General features: G+C 40.8%; 1 protein-coding gene across 10 annotated transcripts in view; it reads right to left on the bottom strand.

Moving 5' to 3' along the window:
- PAK3 (p21 (RAC1) activated kinase 3) overlaps positions 1-21,508 on the bottom strand; it is a 242,280-nt gene that overhangs the window by 63,704 nt on the left and 157,068 nt on the right. For 6 of the 10 annotated variants that reach the window (XM_045995443.1, XM_045995444.1, XM_045995446.1 and 3 more), the window contains 2 exons: positions 3,738-3,838; positions 1,123-1,185 (listed from right to left, as the gene is read on the bottom strand). In XM_045995443.1, coding sequence (XP_045851399.1) covers positions 1,123-1,185; positions 3,738-3,838 — 164 coding nt within the window. The remainder of the gene's footprint in view (positions 1-1,122; positions 1,186-3,737; positions 3,839-21,508) is intronic. The other 4 variants (XM_045995448.1, XM_045995450.1, XM_045995447.1 and 1 more) reach the window with 1 other exon arrangement.

Here is a 21,508-nt window from a genome sequence, read left to right as displayed (position 1 = left end):
GTGTCTGTGTGGCTAAAATGGACAGGATGATGACACAGGGATGCTAAATTTCACTGCATTCTCATTGATGCGATTCTTCTGCAAGATGCAGTGAGAAAGTCATGACTGGTTTAAGGAAAACTAGATTAAGGATTTCCCACACAGTCAGACTCTAACTTTGAGTTTCTTTAGACCAGGGGAAAAAGGGAAACCATTTCATTTCAAAGCATATATGAACAATTTCCATTTTAGTGCTACAGTTCTGAAGTCCTGGCTTCCCATAAAATGAGTTCAGATATAAGGTAACAACTTTGTCTAAATTAAGAGATTGTCTCCAAAGCTACAGAAACATGCTTCGACCCAACTGGTTTGATTTGGGATACAGATCTTTGATTCCTGGCATTTGGGGTTACTCCAAGCACAGTGAAACGACACTTTGACATGCATTAATCACGCAATTCGATGCTAAAGCCTTAAGCCACATATTTGAATTCAGGAGCCCATGCATGATCCCAGTTCTGATTCTAAGTGCAATTAATAGCATTTGGTTAATACTGTCATGGCCAAAGGAGTTATTAAGTGTTACAAAACCAGGTATGCATTGCACATAACCACTAGGGCAGACAGACATCACTGGCATGATCATTACCGTGATTATCAGAATATTCTCAGTTATGACACATTCTGATGGCACTTCTAAACTTTTGTGATAAATCAATGTCTCTTGATCACTAGACAGCAGGGAAACATGCTGTCAATTACAGAAGATCCTTCAGACAACTATACTTACCCCATGACTACCCTGCTGACATCATTTCTTGTTTCTTTGAGAAGTTGAGATAAACTAGTCGATCAATGAGACCTGACACTTAAATTTGAATGTATGCCCCAAAGGCACATCATCAGAAAGCCATCTTATTACTCCAGATTGAGGTACAAATCCCAAAAGTTAAGACAGTTAATGGAGACCTAGAAGTATGAGCATCAGAAGCAGGAGCACATTTCAATGCCTGACCACGTGTACAAAAACAACCAGATGTACAACAAGCTGGGGATTGTCTGGTGTAGCCCAGGAAAATGGCAGCATGATACAACAGGCCAAGCATTTATCTTATAAGAAATGATCATGTATATCACTCATACCATTTTTCCCTCTGATTCACTGGAAGCGACCGTCACAGGTCTAGAGGTCTGGAAGGGGGAGTTCTGAAGTATTTGGGACAAAAATGGCAATATAAAGGGTAAGGACTTTTCATAGTTTAGTACCCCAAATATCACCTCCCAACCAAATCTGAATTTCAAGGTCCAAGCATATAACCAGGCGTACAAGGTTATATGGACCAACTAGCCATAGGACAATCAGCAAGGGGCGTCCAAGCATTCATAATGGCAGGCCCTTGGAAGACAACTGAACAAGACAGTTCAACAAATTACTCAAAATTCAACCTAAGCAACAGCAATAATCAAATCTGGCAATATGCCCCCCACCACACATGCCTGTTCACACACGCAAGCACGCACACAATACATTAGTGGTACTGTGGCAAATAGGACCCAATTTTAAATGCTACACACCAAAATGATTTTAAAAGCTTATTATCATTAGGCAGTTTTTAAAGTTGGTAAATGTAAACCATAGGTTGAAAGAATTAAAAAGGACAGAATTTGGTGTCTTTAAATACAATGTGTGGACAAATAGTTTCAAAAGACCACAAGAGGACAATAAATGCATCAGATTTCCAAATTTAGCACATGTCCATATCTTCAAAGGATTTCCAACAACTGCTTGCATCCAAACAGATGTTTTATTTTAAATTGGGTGTTGGGGAGGAGGGGGGGCAGGTGTTGGTTTGGTTGGGTTCAGTTGCATCAATTTGTTGGCCAAAATTGGAAAGAGTGCCCATTGCATATCCCACCCCCAGCCCTCTCTGGTGGGTTCTTTGGGTTCTAACCGATGGCCAAGTGATAATGCAGTCAGCAAAATGATGGTGATTCACTTTTTTCCATTTCCATTCAGAACCCCAAAAGAACAAAGAAAGAGCTCAAGATAGATGGTATCATAAGATGTCAAGCAAGTTGGAAAGTGCAGAAAAAATTTAAAAAGAAAATTAGAAAGGAACCAGAATGTCACATGAGAATAGTGGAGGAGAAAGCTTTCACATCAGACCATAAAAAGGAAGGAAAAAGAAAACGTGGCATGACAGCAGTAAAACATAAGAAAAGTTAATGCAGAAGAAAAGCACACAGAAAACAAAACAGGTCAAAACTGGAAGCATAACGTTCTTAAAATAAAAAGAGGGAACAGTTATTAGACCACATTTATAAAGTTGAAGTGCTTTGACTGTTTCAAAAGTCAAAATTTGTAGTATTTTTGTTTAGATAACAAAAATCATTATTATTAATTTTGGGGGGTGGTGACAGTGGTATTGGGGGTGGTGACAGTGTTAATGGTAGTGGTGACAGCAGTCAAGGCCATTTGAATAATGTCTCTGACTCCAGGGATGAAATTGATTAAATCCTACCAGTGTCTCAACTTTATCAACATCAGTATTTCTTTACATTCTCTTCTACTTTGTATTGAGAGTACAGAAATAATCAGCTCACGTCACTTTGCAAGGTCAAGATGTTTTACTCCACTTTCATTTTATTCTCATATTGCATACTTCCAGAATCGGGGGAAAAAAAGGGCAATTTGGCTGTCAATTCAGAGACAGGGTTTGCTTCTCCAAATGCAGTTAATTTGTCCCCCACCCCTTTTTGGTTCACTTGGTCATATAAGTTTACTTATTAACCGTTAAGTTATGAAACAGAAAATTTAATTATTTAACCTCTAAAATTATTGGTTTTAGAACCCAAGATTCAGTGGTGATGATATCATAAAAGATTTTTTTTCTGAATGCATTCAAAAGTACTCATTATCTCAGAATGTACATTTTAATTGAGATCCTTACTAGTACAGAAAAAGTTAGTTGATCTTCCTGGGGACATATTTCTAGCGACATCTTTTCCTTCATTCATCTAAAAACAAAGATGTCAGATCTTGAATAAAAAAAGTACAAAATGACAGATCTTGTATTATTTGAGCACTATAAATATCCAAAGAAAGGCTGAGTCTATAGCTCTGGTCTTTCTGGAGAATTTGTATTGGTATTTATTGTGGATTGCATATATTTAAAGCACATAACCACTAAAGCACACAAGATATATTCATAAATATTCTTCCTGAAACATGGGGTTTGTTGTTTTGAAGGCCTTTGAAATATACCTGTTAATAAGCCTAAAAATAAGCCATGCTCTTGAAATCAAAGGGAAGACCAGGTCAGTTGTACAGAGATTTTTTGGTTAGTGTGGTTAGCTTATCTGAGTAATCCAGGTTCTAATGTCAAGCCTGAATTATTCAGATGGACTGTCTTTACTGGCCAAGTTGAGTCAGTTGATTCTCTGATTCACTTCAAACAATAAAGAACAGACTTAAAAGAGTCTCTACCAGGACTACGTCTCCTGTGCCATAGAAAATTCGCATTTCCAATCATGTTGAAGACTAACTGCGATTAGACATTTTACAATGGATAAAATAATTTTCCCAATACTCTTGCCACTCTCTAGTTCAAATGGGGATTGACTCGGCATAGTCCATCTTCCTTGAAATCATCCAAAGCATCAAGCCTGACATTCTGGGACATGGGCAGGCTTTCTTGAAACCTATTTTCACAAAGGAATTTTTTCATGGCTTGCAAAACAGTAAGGAGCTTACTTACAGTGAACTCCCCGGTGACAGCGTCAAACCCCACATGAATCGTATGTTCAAAGTCTGAAGGAAGAGAGATCTCTGGGCGTTCTTTCTCCTTCTTCTTATTGGCTAAAGGCAAAATGTTAACATGTACTTATTGGGGGCATAGTTTTGTCATCTCTAAGTTGTACAATTAGGTTCATCAAAAACAACTACAAAGCTGAAAGACAACTGAATCCAACACAAGCTTAATAGGATTTAGCTCCAGAAATTATAATTTCATCCGCAGAAGTAGCTGAGTTTAACAAAAAAATGTAACATCCAGATGATTTACAAATTCCCCAACTCCAGTTTCAATAAAACTTGCAGTTTGATTTATGTCCTTTACCAGTCTAAAAATGTAACCAACAGATATCTAGGTATATTGTGGTTAACTGGCTTTGTTGGATTGAATAGGACTCACTAAAGAAGCAATTCATTATGATCAAGTCAAGATAAGGCTTACTATTAGAAAAAAAGAACAGAAAAGTGCTAAAGCTGTCTATAAAAGCATTAATGAATTGTTTCCATGTTAATCATAGTGAAATAGAACTTATTTAATTTATATGTTTATATTATGAAGCATATTTTAATATACTTTGTCTTCTTTCAGTGAGAACACTACTGCAAACCATTAATGTTACACATCTTTATCATTAAAAATGTTTGTAATCATTTACTCCCTAGCACTTTGCTAGTGAGAAAATATAAATGGCTGCTTTTTACTGAAGTAATTTTATTTAGTTCTTAGTAACCTCAAATCAATGCCTTGGCTCAGTCATTCCAGTTTGTAGCTATTTCTCCATGTTCCTAATATATTTTTTGTCATATTAGCCATTCAAAATCATTGTCCTCAAGTAGTGGATTTTTCATAGTGACACAACTATGAAGAAACACGTCCACAGTTAATATGTCAAAACCTTTAAAGATATTATCAATGGAGAAATTAAGTTGGGAACTGTAATGAAATTAGTTTATCTTGGAATAGATTCCATGAGGAAGTTGCCATGGAAATGTAAAATGGCATTAGGTAGGTTCCATAATAGCTACATAAGCACATCAGAGCACGCATCTCTGACTGGGGTGCATTTTACACTCTAAAGATAATAAAAATACTCACCCTCCTAATAATGGGAAAGTCAGCATGATTTGTCCAATTGAAACCAGTCAACCTCAAAATTGCCAGGGTGGCCAACTTAGAACACTCTGGTTCAAATAGATGTTTCCTTGGCCTGAATTTTAGACAACATTCAATTAACCACATATGGATTACTGGTTTTGTGGGTTACCCAGGATAAATTTTCAATTCAAAACCTTTCACATTCAAATGTCATTCTCATGGTTTCTTTTCTCTTTCTACCCTCTCTCACTACTCCCTATCTCCAGCCAGAGGACAGAGAGATCGTGCAGAAATACAGACATTCGAGGAGTAAGAAGATTAAGATACAGGATTAGGAAAGAAAGATTGGAGGTGGGGGTGGGGGAACAAGGGTCACTCAAAGCCTCTGTCTGGCCACAGAACACATTAGGACTCATTTTGAAAAGTATATATGTGCCATTCAACTTGACTTCCACTTGGATGCTGTATTTACAGCAAGTGTGCTTTATTGAATATGAAGCTTAGACCTTTTTATGTGGGTACCTACTTCTGCTGTGTGTTTTGGTCCCATAGCTACCACTCACACTTGCTTGGCTGCCAGGCCATTATCCTAGCCACTCGTCTGATTGTGTCCTTGTTTTCCTCTTCCCTGCTCTCTCATCCATGTTGGGTGTAGCTGACTCTCTCTCTTTTTACTTCCTTCACAGTGTGGTCTGATTCTCCTCCTTCATCGGTGACCATTCTTTATTTGATTGGCACTGCTTCCCCTTCTTCCTTTTCTAATGCAGTCTTTGGCCTTTAACAGTCCTTCCTTTGCACTGGTCCCTCTTGGATGGTATCTAATGCCAGAAACTAACCCATGCTGGGTAACTCCCTGATCCGTGGTTGGCTAGGGATGATCTGGGTATTGTGCAACCAAATGCTTTACACAATTCAAGAGGAATGCTCCCTTTAGGGAAAAACACACTACAAAGACTGCCAGGGTCCCTCCTAGGGCCTTGGAAGAGCCCCAAGCTGGTAAGGAACTCTAAAGAAGTGTTATTCACTTCATAGTTAATCTACTCCTAGTGACAGGTGACTCTCTTGGGATCAAAGACTGCTCTGAAAATCTGAAGACGGCTGTGGAACTTCTGCCCATAATTACACTGTACACATCTACACAATTTTGCATATAATTTCAAAGGCTTAAAACTCCCCCGACTCTAGGATGAGAACCCATAGCTCAATCTATGTCTCCAATCACTGTGTCAACTTGCATTCATGACCTCTCTTGCTAGCAGTCTCTCCTTACTTTCCATTAGTATTGTCCGAATGTTTGAGGACTATTGACTTAGCCCTAACCACTTCACTTGGGCTAAGCTATATGAATTGGCTTTGTGGAGTCTCTCTAGAAGGCTACCCAATTGCCAGTCCCTCACCAGCCTGATCATGCCCTTCCCTTCACTCAGGGCTAAAACTAACAAAGGCAGGAAGCCCAAACTTGCTCTTCCTCCACGTCCATGTTCTCTCAGTGAAATGATACCACTAACCACCCAGATCAGAAAGGATTCAGACTTTAGACACCAATTCTTTTGGGAGGCACTGAGCAATGAAAAGATTATGAAATGCCCCCCCAATATGTAATTCAAATAAAAACAATAGTAAAGCATAAAAAGGTTAAAAAGTCCAAAAAGTTCTGCTATTCCTATGGTGATGAAGTCTTTCTAAAAACTACATATATAGACTAAAAATGTGGCCAGGTTTTGGGGGCCCCTGATTTGTGGGGCCTGCAGCCCCTGCTTACTCTCGTTATTGGGTAATTCAGCACTGGCCCAACTTCCCAAGCCATAAATTTGGCAGCTTCTTTGATTGCCACTGTATTTCTCCCTTAATTGGTCACCAAATTCTAGCGTATCTCCCACACTCATCTTGAATCTATGTTCTTCCTTTCTTCCCCACAAACCATCACCTTAGTCTAAGGTACCGATATTTCTCACCTGGTCTTATTGCCTCCAATCTTGCCTCCTGCTCTTCATTACTTTGTAATGAACACAAATCCGACCACATCCCTGTCATTAAGATCCTTAAATGCCCCCCCCATTGCCCATATGGTAGAAGTTCATGCTCATTAACATGCTACCCAGGGGCATGCATAATCTGCCCCAAGCTTACCTCTCTGTGGTCTATTCTTGCCATAACCCCCACTGTCCCATACCCACATCATGCTCCCTAAACTGCTAGATTTTTCTCTTACTGCCAAGATTTTCATGCTAGGCCAAGTCCTGGCAACTCTTCTATCTTACCAAGATCCCTCACCCCACACTTTGGATGGATAACTCCCATTAGTCCTTATTCTTGAAGACTCACTCACTCTTGGGCTTCCTCTTCTTTGGGAAGTCTTGTTCTGTCTTCCCTTTGCAGATGAAGTTAAATGCCCTTCTCTTCAGGCTTCCATAGAACTCTCCAGTGCATACTCAGATCTTGGCATGGATCAACACTGGATTGTTATTTCTTCTTTATATACCTGTCTCTCTAGATAGAATTGGAGATACTTGACAGAAAAGACTGTATCTTATTTGTTCTCACATCCCTTAACACCTGGCTTATGTCTGCACACTTAATGATTTTAATTTAGGGAACAGTCACCATGTGCAAAAAGTGTTTCTAGGGTCATCTCATTTAATTTCCATCACAATCTCATTAGGTAAACCTTATTAGTATTGTATTATTGTTCTGTAGATAAGGAGAGTGCAAGTGAGGTTCAACCACATACCCAGGGTTATAGAGCTAGCAGGTGTCAGAGCCAGAATTTGAACCTAGGTCCCAATTGTATCTACAGAGCCCACGTTCTTAACAGCTACACAATTTATTATTCAGTATCATTTTTAAAAAACCAACATTTTTGAGTCCTAGTCTTCAGTAAATATGGTGCTTAGATGAGAATTTTTTTGTCTCTTTTCTTTTACACTAAAATGTTCGTCTGTATATCCCTCCAGAAAATTCTATTGAGTATTGGTTATTTACATTAAGATACAGTCTAACCTGAATCTTGGCCCGATAAGACTCAGCTTGATCAGCTCTGGGATAATGTCTGCAGAGAGCAGAAGCCCAAATGAGTACCACTTTCTAAGTGTATCATCCATACCCTACTGGAACATAGAACTAAGGCCACAGGTTGCCAACTAGACCACAGTCTACAAAGTGTTTGGTCTTGGGACCCGCTGGGTGTGCATGAGTTCTGGCTATAACTCCAGGGGCCAGTGAACCTCCAGAGAGTCTCTCACCTTTCTCCATCTCACTTACATGTTAAAGAAAGAAAAGCCCCCTAGTCATCCATCATCTCCTCTACGCCCTACCCCAATCAATGTCCTGCATTTTCCCCACTGCTTAAGCTTATTCCATTACCGATTCCCTAAACCTTCAACCTTTTCATTAAATGCTCTCTTCACTTCTTGCCTCAGGTTTCAAACTGCACTGTGCATCACTCTCATCAGGAAAATTTAGAGAGAGGGAGGTGTCCGAACCTTACCCCGAGAGATTCAGATTCAGTTAGTCTGGGGCAGAGCCCAGCACCTTTAATTTGTAAAGGTCTTCAGCATTCTCCATTAAGCAATAGGGTGGAGAAAAACAACTTCCAATTCTACTCTCCAATGGGGGTACCACTTCCTCAGATAATCCTGATGGATGCTGCTCATTCTTCCTCATCCCAAGTTCTTAAGTGTGGAGGAATGGGGCAGGGCAGGGTTTCCCCTTTTATTTCAAAGCTATTGATCTGAGATCAGTACTTCTGCACTTGCCTACAAAAGCCCCTTCTTTGAGGTTACTGCCATTCAGTGCTCTTGGCCAAGTCCCCTTATCCATTGAGGACTCAGGCTCCTGGTCTTCCCTCCTACCCTCAGTGCTGCCATCACTCTCTGAAACGTGATATATAAATGGACATCTCTTTCACACTCTTTCCTTTTAACTCCTTGACCTCCCTCAACACTAACGAATTTCAGCTCCCTTCTAGTTCAATCTGCTCCTATGGCCACCACTAACCCAGTGGTTGTCAACCAGGGCCACTCATTAGAATAATCTGTAGAGTTCTATAAAAGACCAATGCCTAGGGCCCACCCAGAAGTTACTATATCAGGATTTGTGGGGGTGAGACCTGGACAAATAATTTTCTAAGCTCCACAAATCATGTGCAGAGTAGAGGACGGCAGGTACCCCAGGCCTTTTCATTATCCAGAATGTTCCTTTCTTTGAAACATTAAACCACATGATCCCAGCCTCCCAAAATGCTAGCTCTCTTTCCAGCCCTTAATCTTATTTTAATTGTTCTTTGGTCTCAACAAAAATACTAGCCCCTGGATCCTTCCATTCTTTCCAAGTTTCCAGCTTCCTTGTGGCCTAGACTCTTTGGTCCATCATTTAAATTACTCTTAAGCCACTGGTCTGGAACCAATGCCACTCTCTGACCTACTCTTGCCATTCTCCTGCAAAAATCTACTCTAATAGAATACAACCATGAAACCCCCAATTCTAGACTGAGGTTGACAAGCTATTGGAGGGAAAAAAATCACACAGCTATGTAGATTGCCTCATACTATAAAAGTAGGAGACTATAGTTGGGTCGTCAGTGTGCTTGACAATATTCTTCTTGTTTGTTGCCAACTTCTTTTCCCACTTCTTTCACTGAATATTCCAGAACTTTCCCACTTTTGCTCAAACTTCTGCTTCACCCTCTCCTCCTTGACTTTCTGCATACGAAATTTCTTCACTTCACTGAGAAAACTGGAGGCCATCAATTTGGAACTCCTTTGACTTGGCTTTCTCTCCTACTTCAATTGCATTTTTCTCCATCAGTAATATCTCATGTCTCACCAGAAGCAGTGTCCGCCCCCCCTCTGCCTGAGGTTTCTCTCTCCTCTGGTGCTCCAGATACCAGTCCCTCTCACTTCTCCAGGACTTTCATACCACCAACTATTTTGTCTATTTCTTCTTGTATCTTCAATCTCTCCTTCCCTACTGACACTTCTTATCCTGCTTGTGAGACCTGCTAAGATCCCTTTCATCTTTAAAAATTAAAACCCTCTGACATCTCACATCTTTCTCTCCCTGCTATAACTTCACCTTTCCTTCTGGAGCTTAAACTTCTTGAAAAGGCAACAGAGACTTCCTCAACCCTCACTCCTCAAACCAGTGCAATGAGTCCTGAGGTCCTGAATGAATCTCCTACTTGAAAATGCCCACTTTCAGTCCTTAAAACTGTTGAGCTTTCAGTCTAAACTGATATTGCTGACCCTGAACTTCATGAAATGAAATCCTACCCACCTTCTTTCACACAGTCCTTTCCTAGAGCCTGTTGCTGCATTTCTGGGTCTTCTGCTGACTCTTTAAACAGTATTTCCCGGGAGCTGTCTTAGGTCCTCATCTCTTCTTAGCGATACACCTCTCTCTTTGGCCACCTCACCTACTTGTATGGTTCCACTTCCCAGCTACATTAGTGGTTCACCATATGGATGTCCAGTCTGACCTCTCTGCTCTACCCTGACCCCATGGAGTTGCATTCTGAGCACCTCTATTTTGATATTTTCAGAAGTAAATGAATTTTCCACTGCCTTCTCCCACACAAAACAAGAAATGACAAATCGTCCCATGTTCCCTATCTCACCCTTCTCGTCTCATCCTCTTAGTTGCCTAGCTCTGCTAATGCTTCCTCATAAATATTCCCTCTGCATTGTCCTCTTCTGTTCTGATACTGGCTGTTAGGCCAGGCCACTGTCATTTCTCAGCCACGTAACTCCATTTGTCTCCTTCCTCTTGCCACCCCTCCCCCCTGGTCCTGCCCCCACAGTCCACTCTTCTCCTGTGGTTGGAGTGATATTTTGAAACACAAATCTGATAATGCTCTGCATCAATGCTTCCCCAATGCCTTCAAAATCAAATTCAAAGCCCTTAGTATGGCATATATAAGCCCTCCAGGATCCTCTCCCCAATTACTTCCATGGCTCCATCTCCCACCCTCCTCGCTAACTCGCGTTCTATGCACTAGCTATTCGGAACTACTTGCAGTTGTATTCATAGAACTCCAACTAATAATGTGTCATGCCTACAGCCTTCATAATGCTGCTCCTTCTATTTGGAATGCCACCCATCCCTGACATGGCTAGCTCTCTTCTTTAAGACTCACCTCAGTTCAGTGTTCACTTCCTCCAGGAAGACTTCCCTAACTTCCCCTCAGTCTTGAATAGTTGCCTCTCCTTGGTGCCCAGTTCTGTACCGCACTTACCACAGTAAACTCTAATTGATGATTGACTTGCCTGTGTCCCTCACTAGGCCATCAGTTCCTTAAAGGCAGGAACTGGGACTTAGCTACCTCTGTATCCCAACATCTATCTAACATAGTACCTGATTCAACAAATACTTGATGAATAAGCACATGAATAAATGAATGAATGGATGAATGACCTTCATTACATGAAATGAGACCTTATTAGATGGAGACAAGACATGCTTATGTGGGCGCCTGAGTGGCTCAGTGGGTTAAGCCGCTGCCTTTGGCTCAGGTCATGATCTCGGGGTCCTGGGATCAAGTCCCACATCGGGCTCTCTGCTCAGCAGGGAGCCTGCTTCCCTCTCTCTCTCTCTGCCTGCTTCTCTGCTACTTGTGATGTCTCTCTGTCAAATAAATAAATAAAATCTTAAAAAAAAAAAGACATGCTTATGTGCCTTTATGTGTTCATGGGTCAGAAGACTAGGTTCCCTAGTCTTCTAAAGGGAACTTCAGGTTCCCTAAAAAGGCTGTGAGGTGGGAGGGTATGTTTTAAAGCACTTGTTACAGTTGAGGATGTTGGTGGCAGCATTGGGGCTGCTCTTCCTCAATGGCAGGGATGAGTCCAAACTCATTCAGACATACCTCTTGCCAGGTGCCACTCTGGGGCCAAAAGCATATATTGGCAACAGAGTTGGGCAGGGTTCAACATACAGCAAAGTGACCAATTCTCCCCCACATGGATTTCCTGGATGATGATGCTATGCTTGCCTTCTGAAAGCATTCTAGAAAAAGGTCACCTGAATCTTCCTCATTGTAGGAATTCCACTCATCTTCCCCTAAAATTCCTGGAAGTTTTGTTGGGCCTTCTCATTGGATAATGTCATACGGTTATATCCAGAATTCTATTGCAGAGCACTTTTTAGCTCCTTGAAAATAGAGCATGCAGGAGAAGAAAGGGAATGGCAGTGAACAGACATAGGAAAATGCTTTCCTACATAAATGGAGCCTAAAGGCACAGAATAATAATCATTTCTTTAAAAGCAATGGAAAGCATGAGGTTATGGCATTGGGCATAGGAAAAATAAGTGACATTTAAAGCCAAGTTAATACAGAAAGCTAAAAGCAAAATATGTAGAAAGCAGAAACAATTTTTCCAAAGAAACACACACACACACACATACACACACACACACACACTCAGGCTGGCTAGTTTCAAGCAGAAAGCATTTCACAACTGTGGCTCTAAAAGGAACAGTTCTGTATTGCTACTGTTCTACTTTCCTTTCCTTTGACAGTGTACACAGCCTTGTGCTAGGTCACTCATTAGGAACTGAAGCAATATTCTAGACTTGCAATCTGACTGGGGAAGCACACTTAGCAAATAAAAAATAGTGATCAATACTACCAGACCAAAGACAATCAGGTGGTAGGTTGAAAAGAACAGAGTGTAAATGATGTAGTATATGAAAAGGGGACAGAAGGCTGCGGCGGATAGTGAGAGCTCACCAGAAGAGGTAGGACTTGAGAGATGGTCTTAAAAAATGGCTAGGCACAGGTCATGATTTCAGGGGATGGAGCCCCACATTGCATCGGGCTCCCTGCTCAGCGGGGAGCCTGCTTCTCCCTCTCCTCCGCCCCCACTCATACTCTCTCTCTCTCTAATACATAAAATCTTTAAAAAAATTGACAGGCAGGAAAGGGTAAGGCACCTTAAGTAGAAAAAAACAGGAGAAGCAAAGCTTGTAAGTAGGAACATATACAGCATATCAATGAGGAAGTGGGAAGACACACAGGTAAAGAGATAGGGTATAGCCTTGGAATGTAGGAAGGAAGATGAAATTGGAGATGGTAATAATGTGCTAGAAAAGGTTTTTGAGCAGGTGGATGATATAATAGAGAATGTACTTTCTGGAAGACAACTCAGGGAGCTATGTGCTGCTAGCAAGGTACATAAGGCATGGTGGGGGCGGGCTTCAAAATGGTAGCTGGCTGAGAAGAAAAATATACAGGGGGGGATGGAATAGGGAGAACCTCTGTGTAACTGCATCTGTTGCCTCTAAGATCACCCACTAGGTATTTCCTATAAACTCCGTGTCTGTGTGTGTGTACTCTGCAACCAGACTGAAAGTTACAAATCTATGGGAGGGGACAGGGAACCCTGTCTTTTGTGTACTATGCCCCATAACACTCAGCATGGAGCTAGGGACATAAAAAGCGACACAAATCTTTTCTGAGTGAAGTATACCAGGGAACTATAAACAGTGCTCCAGGGAAGCCTCTATTCACATCCAATTCTGGTCCTTCTCATTTTTAAACTGAGATAGATAGTAAACTCGATCTGTGCTTCAAGTTAGCATGCAGCCTAGCTTTCTACTTACACATCTCTGTCCTGTGATGTTCCCTGAAATCCTTTGAGATAAAGGAGGCCTAATAAGATATGTTGCAAGGAGGCTTGTACTGAAGTTACTAGGGCTGGAGCTCTCCCAGGAGGGACCCGCACCCCGCAACCCTCAGCTTGACACTAGAAACGTACCTCCCTTCTCCCTGCTCAGGTGTAATCTGTACTCAAATATTTCGTGTTCCTGAAAGCCAAACAGTTTGTACAGATGTAAAAAACATTTCCAGCAGGGGCAGAGGGGATGGCCAAGTTAGAGAACTGTCATACCAGAATGCCTGTTTCTCATCTCAATATTCCCAGCTTCACTCTGTGAAAGCCACTTTAGGAAGACATGGAAGAATTTTTAAAGGGCCATCTACCTCCTGTAGGCAACAACTTCTACTTCTCCTAAGAGATTATCCTCAGTGACTTGGTCACTCTTTAGCTGAGTGATAGGTGTTTCCTGTGGTTCATTCATTTCTCCCATTCACTAAGAGGCTGCGAGTCAATGCCTCACAAAGATCATTTACAGAATGTTGCCCTTGTGGCCTCTAAGAATTAAAATGGCTTCGCATCTACATAACTACCAGGAAAGTACATTAGGTAGTGGAGTTGTTGTGTTTTGTTTTGGTTTTGGTTTTTGTTTTTTGATTCAAAAAAAAAAAAAAAAGAAGAAGAAGAAGAAGCCGTTCTGCTCCAGCCTTTGATGTGTGGGTCACAGAGTAAACTGTGCCATATAATTGCCCCCTCCCCTCGATGGAAATGTTCTGAAGCCTTATGCTTGGGTAAGAAGACGTGTTCCCAAGCAGTTCTGGGTTATAGTTCCTCCCATGGCAACAGCAGCCTTGCACGTGGTGTCAAAGAGAGCAAGAGAGCCAGAGAGACTGGTTTCTACAAAGACGGTTCTCATCTCTGACGCTTCTGCTCTGTAAACAAATGTGGTTTAGGGGGACAGGATGAGCAGGGATATGCGAGAATTTCTTACTCATTTCATGAAGTGTGTATTTTCCCTTATACAGGGGAGGGAATAATGCTCTAGTTTTCCTCTATTTTGAGTGGGGGTAGCATAGAAAGAACGTCATTTGCAGGTCTTCAAATTTATTTTTCCCACTGGAAATACTTGAAGGTACTACGTGGTGACTACACAGGAAAGTAAGACACAAAAATAGATTTGATTTTTGGTGCTAAGTATTTAAAGAAATTGACAGTGCAAGGTGGGTAAAAGATTTAAAAAGAGGTTCTACGTCACGGATGTATTTTTGGCTTTAACCTAACATATTGGGCAAAATATATACTGATTCCAAGCAGAAAAGCAAATTGGTATTTATTAAATGAGGAAAAAGACCCAAATCCTTAAATACTTGATTATAAGTGAATCTGAGAGAAGAAATGAGAGGCGACTGCCATGTTCTATTTTCCTATGGTTCTTTCATAGTTTAACTGCAAAAGCACGAGTCATTTTTGAATAGCCTCCAGAATCACATTGGAATCAGGGAGAAATAATTAATAATTGACATTTTTTTTTTTTAACCAAGGCTGTTGCCTTTTGCTAGCCAGTCAGACTCTAAGGAGTCACTTGTAAAGACAAAGGTAAGGCCCAGTTGTCACTGCAGACTGAGAAAGGGGGTGAGATTCACCTGGGTGTCACTTGCTTATGTAAAAATTCCATTTTTGCATATGCTATGGGCTAAAACCCTATTTGCAAAACAAGTTAGGTGACCCCCATTTTATGACAAGCAGTGGGATGTTCAGCCACCACTGGACTACAAGTCAGGGAGGATCTAAAGTCCAGGTCTGCCTTGCTTTGTAACCCGCATTGGGACAACTTTGTGGAGGTTATTTAACTTCTGAGACCCTAACCTTTTGCCTTCCTCTACGAAATGGGGGCTAATCCTTGCTTCCGCCATAAGAGATCTGAAGGAGGCAACTGGTATGAAACCACCTTGAACACCGTTATCTCAAACTGCCATCCCAAATACATCATTTCATTAGAAATATACTCAACAACAGGTGACTCTCTTTGCTGGAGATCTAATCTGCCACTTTTTTACTCAGCACTTCCCATCCTATGAGTGATGTCTATGAAAATATAACTACTGAGAAAGAGGATTAGAATGGGCTGTTTAAACACTCTGTGCTCTTAAAATCTTTTATTATGTTAGCAAATCCCTAAGTATATAGTTGGGAAGGCCCAGGGTGGAAGGTTCATTGTCCTCCTTTAGGTAGAACCTGTGAAAGCCATGAGTCCCCCAACAGAAGAACCTAGAAAATTTTGCTCTCAGTAATTCATAGTCCCTAATCAGCATATCTGGAATTTCTTCATGCCTAGTTCATCCCCTCTGGTGAAACAGTAAGCCCATTTCCTCCTGCCAGGTTTTCAGGGGCTATGGAAAACCATACATACTCTCCATAAATTAGCGGCCTTTAATGTGCAGATAAAAACTCAAAAGTGGTACTTCATTCTGCAAGAGCAGCTCCAGGCCCAATGTGTATGTTGGGTGTTCCATGGGGATGCTGGGGGAAAGGAAACAATGGTCCCATGCAAGCCCTTCTAGTGATCTCCACTCACGCACAGATAGCCCTCACCTGCAGGGGTATCATCTTCAAAGATATTCAGCAACAACGATAATTCTGGCAAATCATTAGGACTCTTAGCCATCCCCTGCCAGGAAACACACACTGGTTCTGCTCTCATTTATACCTGGTCCACACATGCAACAATTTTAATGGAAAATGTTTGAAAACAAAAGAAAACAAAACAAGGCAATGAGGCAATGTCCTAAGCCAGACACTCCTGTTCAAAGGATAATTATATAAGGCACGAGTTTGAGAGACAGAAAAAAAAAAAGACCTCATTTGCTTTAAGAAGGAAAGCAACTGCATATTCCCTAGTGTCCATTTTCCTCTGCTTGCAACACTTCACTTTCATGTTTGAAACAACTCTCTTTTGCCTTCCCCTCTTCTCATTCATCCCCAGTATCCTCACTACCCCCTAACCTCCCCCTCACACACTGTTTCCTCTCTTGATTTAGATCTCCCTGTTGCTTCTTTCCTTTCATGTATACATCTCCCAATCCGGAATTCCATACTTCTTTTGAATTTGACCATCTGCTCATTTTAGCAGGCCACCATATTGGCACCCAATTTCCTTCTTTATTGGCCTTGACATAGAAACGAAGGCCCTAGCAGACAGAGGAAATCACTATCCCACGTTCTTCCCATTTCAACCACAGGGCAAGGTGGTTCTACTCCTGGGGCACGGCACTGACCTTGGAGGACAGGCAAGATGCCACATTCTTGAGGCTTCCCAATGGTCAAGATCCTTGATCTCCAAAGAGCACTCTGCTGAGCTGTATGGTTTACATTTGAAGAACCAAGAAGAATGTAAAAACCATTCAGGATGTAGCAGTCTCTGACATCTGGCTGTCTGATAATTAAATTTGACTCCCAATTATTGCTAGTGCAATGATAATAACCTTGGGCTACTGCAAGATCCCAAAGGGTCTTTAGCATCACCAAAGAAAGACTGCATATTGTTCAGTCTAGTTATCACACTAAGTATTTTTTATTGTGCATTAATTAGATGAAAGTTAATAAAGTGCATTGACCAGAACATTTGATTAACATGACCATAAAGGATCAGTGAGTCTTCTTTAATATTATTGTTGCACAGCAAAGCCTTCCTGTATAGTGTATAGAGAAGAGAGCACACGCCAGGAATCAAAACAGCTACATATATGCAATAAAATAATAAAACTGTATGGCGCTTGAAGAACTTTTTCATATATATGAACACCCTCATGCAGAGCCTTGACTTTTTCAAGTAAGCAATATTTAAGCCTGCCAAGTACACACACCAAATGAGAATCGAACCCACAGAATGCCCAAATCCAATGTTAGCACATCTCTATTTTCAAGATTTTTTTCTCACCATCATTTCTTAAGAAAAAAAAAGAAAAAGTTTTTTTCTTCCCATCTGAGTGGTGATGAAAAAAAGTCTCCCTCTCCTAAAATTCAAATATGCTTCAAAGTACACCACCATCTTAAGGGAAAATGGGAGCCACCACTGGCTTCTGGAGGCAAGGAGCAAACTAGAGTTTACCACATACTCCCTTTGGCCTGTTGCATTGTAGTGTGATGAAGCAGAATACTCACAGGTCCGGGAGTCAGAGAGACCTGGGAGACTCCTGGCTTCCATCAGCTGCTATGTAATTCTAGGCTGCCTACTTAAATGCTTTGAACTTAAATGACCTCATCTGCAAAAAGGGGATAATACAGAGTAGTTGTGAGGATGAAAAGATTCAATACACATAAAGTGCCTGGCACAGCTGGGCACCTGGGAATTAGTGAGTAAATGGTAGATGACCTCTTGTTCATCTTGAGTTGACTTCTATCCACCTATCCCCTCGTACTCCTCCAGGGAGAGGGGCCTTCACTTCAATCCCAAGCTCACCAGCTCCCAAATCTCTCTGGATCCCCCGCAAACAAAGGGCACACAAACCGTGCTCTCTAAAGATACAGCCCTTGATACAGCATCACATGTCCTCTGAAACCCACCTAACGCTCCAGTGTGGCACATGACACGGGACACATAAAGTGCACATCAGAAGACACAGACGTCACACAGAACATGTCACCTCCAAATGCAGCCTCACCTGCTTCTCTCCCACATGTTCCTCCAAGCTTCACATCCTTAACATTGATTATTTTTAGAGGCCCTATGCCATCTGCAGGGTCCTAACTGATTCATTTGCTTCATTGCATTTGCCCTACTGGTTTATTTATCAATGTAGTTTCTCAGATTCATTCATCCATGTACTTAGTCCCCTCCTTGTTCCCAAATGGGTATAAGGCGCTTACAAGAAGATACAAAATACAGTATGATAGCATAAATTCAAAGTAGGTAAGAAAAGTAAAAGGGAAAAAAAAATCAGTACAGAGACAGAAACATAAAATGGCACCTGGAAGAAAGCCAATACAAAGTGCATACATACCGTACAGTCCCATTATGAGTGCTCTGCATGGGCCACACATTGGGCTCCAAGCTCTCTAGTGGTTGAGAAACCTGATCAGTCTCACCCTTCTCAAATCAAAGCACTTGTTCAAAATGTCCTTTTCCTGCTCTACATCTTGAAAACTTTTCTATGATAAAGTATCATGGTGGGAAAAGGTCTCTCTTAATTCGTTCTAATGCCAAGCTCCAGCTCCTGAAACAGTCTCTAACAAAGATAGATCCTCAATCAGGAAATTACAGCAGCAAAGGCCATGGTCGTCAAACTGTGGACAGAACCAAGATGCCCTTCAACAGACGAATGGATAAGGAAGATGTGGTCCATATACACGATGGAGTATTATGCCTCCATCAGAGGGGATGAATACCCAACTTTTGTATTAACATGGACGGGACTGGAAGAGATTATGCTGAGTGAAATAAGTCAAGCAGAGAGAGTCAAGTATCATATGGTTTCACTTATTTGTGCAGCATAACAAAGAACATGGAGGACATGGGGAGATGGAGAGGAGAAGGGAGTTGAGGGAAAATGGAAGGGGAGTTGAGCCATGAGAGACTATGGACTCTGAAAAACAACCTGAGGGTTTTGAAGGGGTGGGGGGTGGGAGGTTGGGGAACCAGGTGGTGGGTCATGGAGAGGTCACGTATTGCATGGAGCACTGGATGTGGTGCAAAAACAATGAATACTGTTATGCTGAAAATAAATAAATTAATTAAAGAAAAAAGTTTGGGAAGGACCCCAAATATCCAACAAAATAACTGGTCAAATAAACCATGATGCCACTGTATGGTGAAATATTACACACCCTTAAAAATGGTATTTAGGAAAATTATTAAAAATGTAGGAAAATATTTGTGATAAAACTTTTAAGTACATGTTAATTAAAAAATGAAGAAATAAAACTGCACTATTAGGATTTTAATTATGTAAAAAACTGTGTATGAGGATTTTATATATATAATATATATCTATATAAACTATATCTATATCTACAACCATATATAATAACACCACAAAAAATCTGAAGAGAAATCCACTAAAATGTTATAATTTCAGAGATTTGTGAATATGGGCTACTTTTATTTTTTCTATCTGTTTGTCTTTAGTTTCCATCTTTTTATATATTGATAAACAAGTTCCATATGATATGAAGAAAGAGGATGAGGAGGAAAAGTACCAACCCAGTGGTTATTTTTAGCTTGTAAAATTAAAATTATGGGCAATTTTCATTTTCTTTAAAGTTTTCTATAATCAACGTGTAAGTTCTAGTTAGACACAAAGGTACTTCAACCAAAAAAAAAAAAAAAAAGAAAGAAAGAAAGAAAGAAAGAAACTAGAGTTCTAAAAAATCTGATTGCTTTGTTGTTTTGTTTTTAAGGTCCAGAATGATACAAATGTAATACCACCTCACCATAATGTAGCACTTTTTAATTTTAACAGCTCTCTAATACTTAGAATTGCATTTAGCTACCAGAAGATAACTTGTGAGGTAGCCCGGGTATTACTCCCTGCATTTAACAGGTGTTGAAACTCAGTGACTGGCCCAAAAGTCACCATAATCAGTGGCTGAGCTGAACTCCAATCCAGGTTCTTCAGAGCCCAAATCCAGTACTCTTCCCATTCATTCACAACTGATCATGCTATAACCCAAGGAGTCACCAAGAGGCAGAAACAGGGAAACAGCGACCCCTCCTTACCTCTGAGGGTCAACTTCCCCTGCAACCCTCAAGGTAGTAGAGTTTAGCTGAGGAAAGTATGATTTTAGGAGGTTCCCCAAAAAAGGGGGGGGGCAGGGAAAGTTAGGTCACATGCAAACTCTTGAAAGCCCTCATGGATAATTTTTTGCACAGTGAAACAAAACAGTAACAGCACATTACATAAAGAGAATAATGAGAGTTTACATAGCTTAAATTTATAAAAATGATAGGCTCTACAGCATTTCCATTTAGATCCTAAGATGATTTCCAAAGGTGATGAAGATGTCGTGCTCATTACCAGAGTGGGACAATGGGGATGACAGTGAAATGATGAACAGGGGTGCCTGTTAGCTCAAATCATGGGTCTTCATATTCTCCCAAATCATCGGAATCCAATCCTGAAATTGGAACAACTTGCTTGTGCTTTTTGCCCTATCCAAGCAAGTGGTCTGAAGTGGTAAAACTTCATGACTGGCTCTTCTGAAGATGCTGTCTCCTCAAGTCTTTCCTGAAGATACTTTAGCACTTCTGGACAGAGTTTAAATTGGTCAGGCTTTGTCTCAAAGTGGCCTACCAACTGTCTATTGCGCATACTTAAATGGCCCTCCTTCATGATTTAGGCTCTTCTGTGGGTGCTTTTTTCCTAATATGGTAGTGTAATAAGACTCTTAGCACCTCTTTATAAAGAGTTCAATGAAATCATTCACACTTGGTCTGAACTGTCTAGTAACGATATTAAATGGTTCTCCTTGATGACTCGAGTTCTGTGGAAGATGCTTTCTCTCCAAAGTGATATCTTGAAGGCATCACAGCACCTCTTTACAGAGTTCTTCTAAACCACTCAATCTTTGAACAGGTTACGATTTGACATATAAATGTATTAATTTCTATTACTTTCTTGGGGAGGTTTTAATCATGTTCTGAAGAGTCTGCACCTGTTGCTTCTAATTATATTTGTCTCCAGTCTCATAGCTTCCCAAGTATCTTCATCATCACTTATGATAATCACCCCTGGGGTACCGGAAGCTTCCTGAGAGTCATCCTCTAGCGGCATCAACAGGTTCAGTTTTAACTTCAGCCAATGAGTGCTCTTGGACCAAATGTTCCGCCTCATCTATAGGTTCTTCTTGAGCTAAAGACTCTGTGTTCGGAACAGACTGTTGAAAGTTATGTCACCATATCTAGCCAGACTTTTTTTTTGTCAGTTTGTATTACTGAAAGGCTCTGTTAAATTATCTATTGCTTCTTTTACTAAGAAGACAACATTAGTGATAGTGTCAGAACCCCATGCATTAAGATCTTCAGACAGAGGAGGCTTTGTGAGATTCTGAACAACA

Source organism: Meles meles, chromosome X (assembly GCF_922984935.1).
Source record: "Meles meles chromosome X, mMelMel3.1 paternal haplotype, whole genome shotgun sequence".
NCBI lineage: Eukaryota > Metazoa > Chordata > Mammalia > Carnivora > Mustelidae > Meles > Meles meles.
Note: the sequence above shows the minus strand (reverse complement) of the source record. Positions and strands in the feature narration are given on the sequence as shown.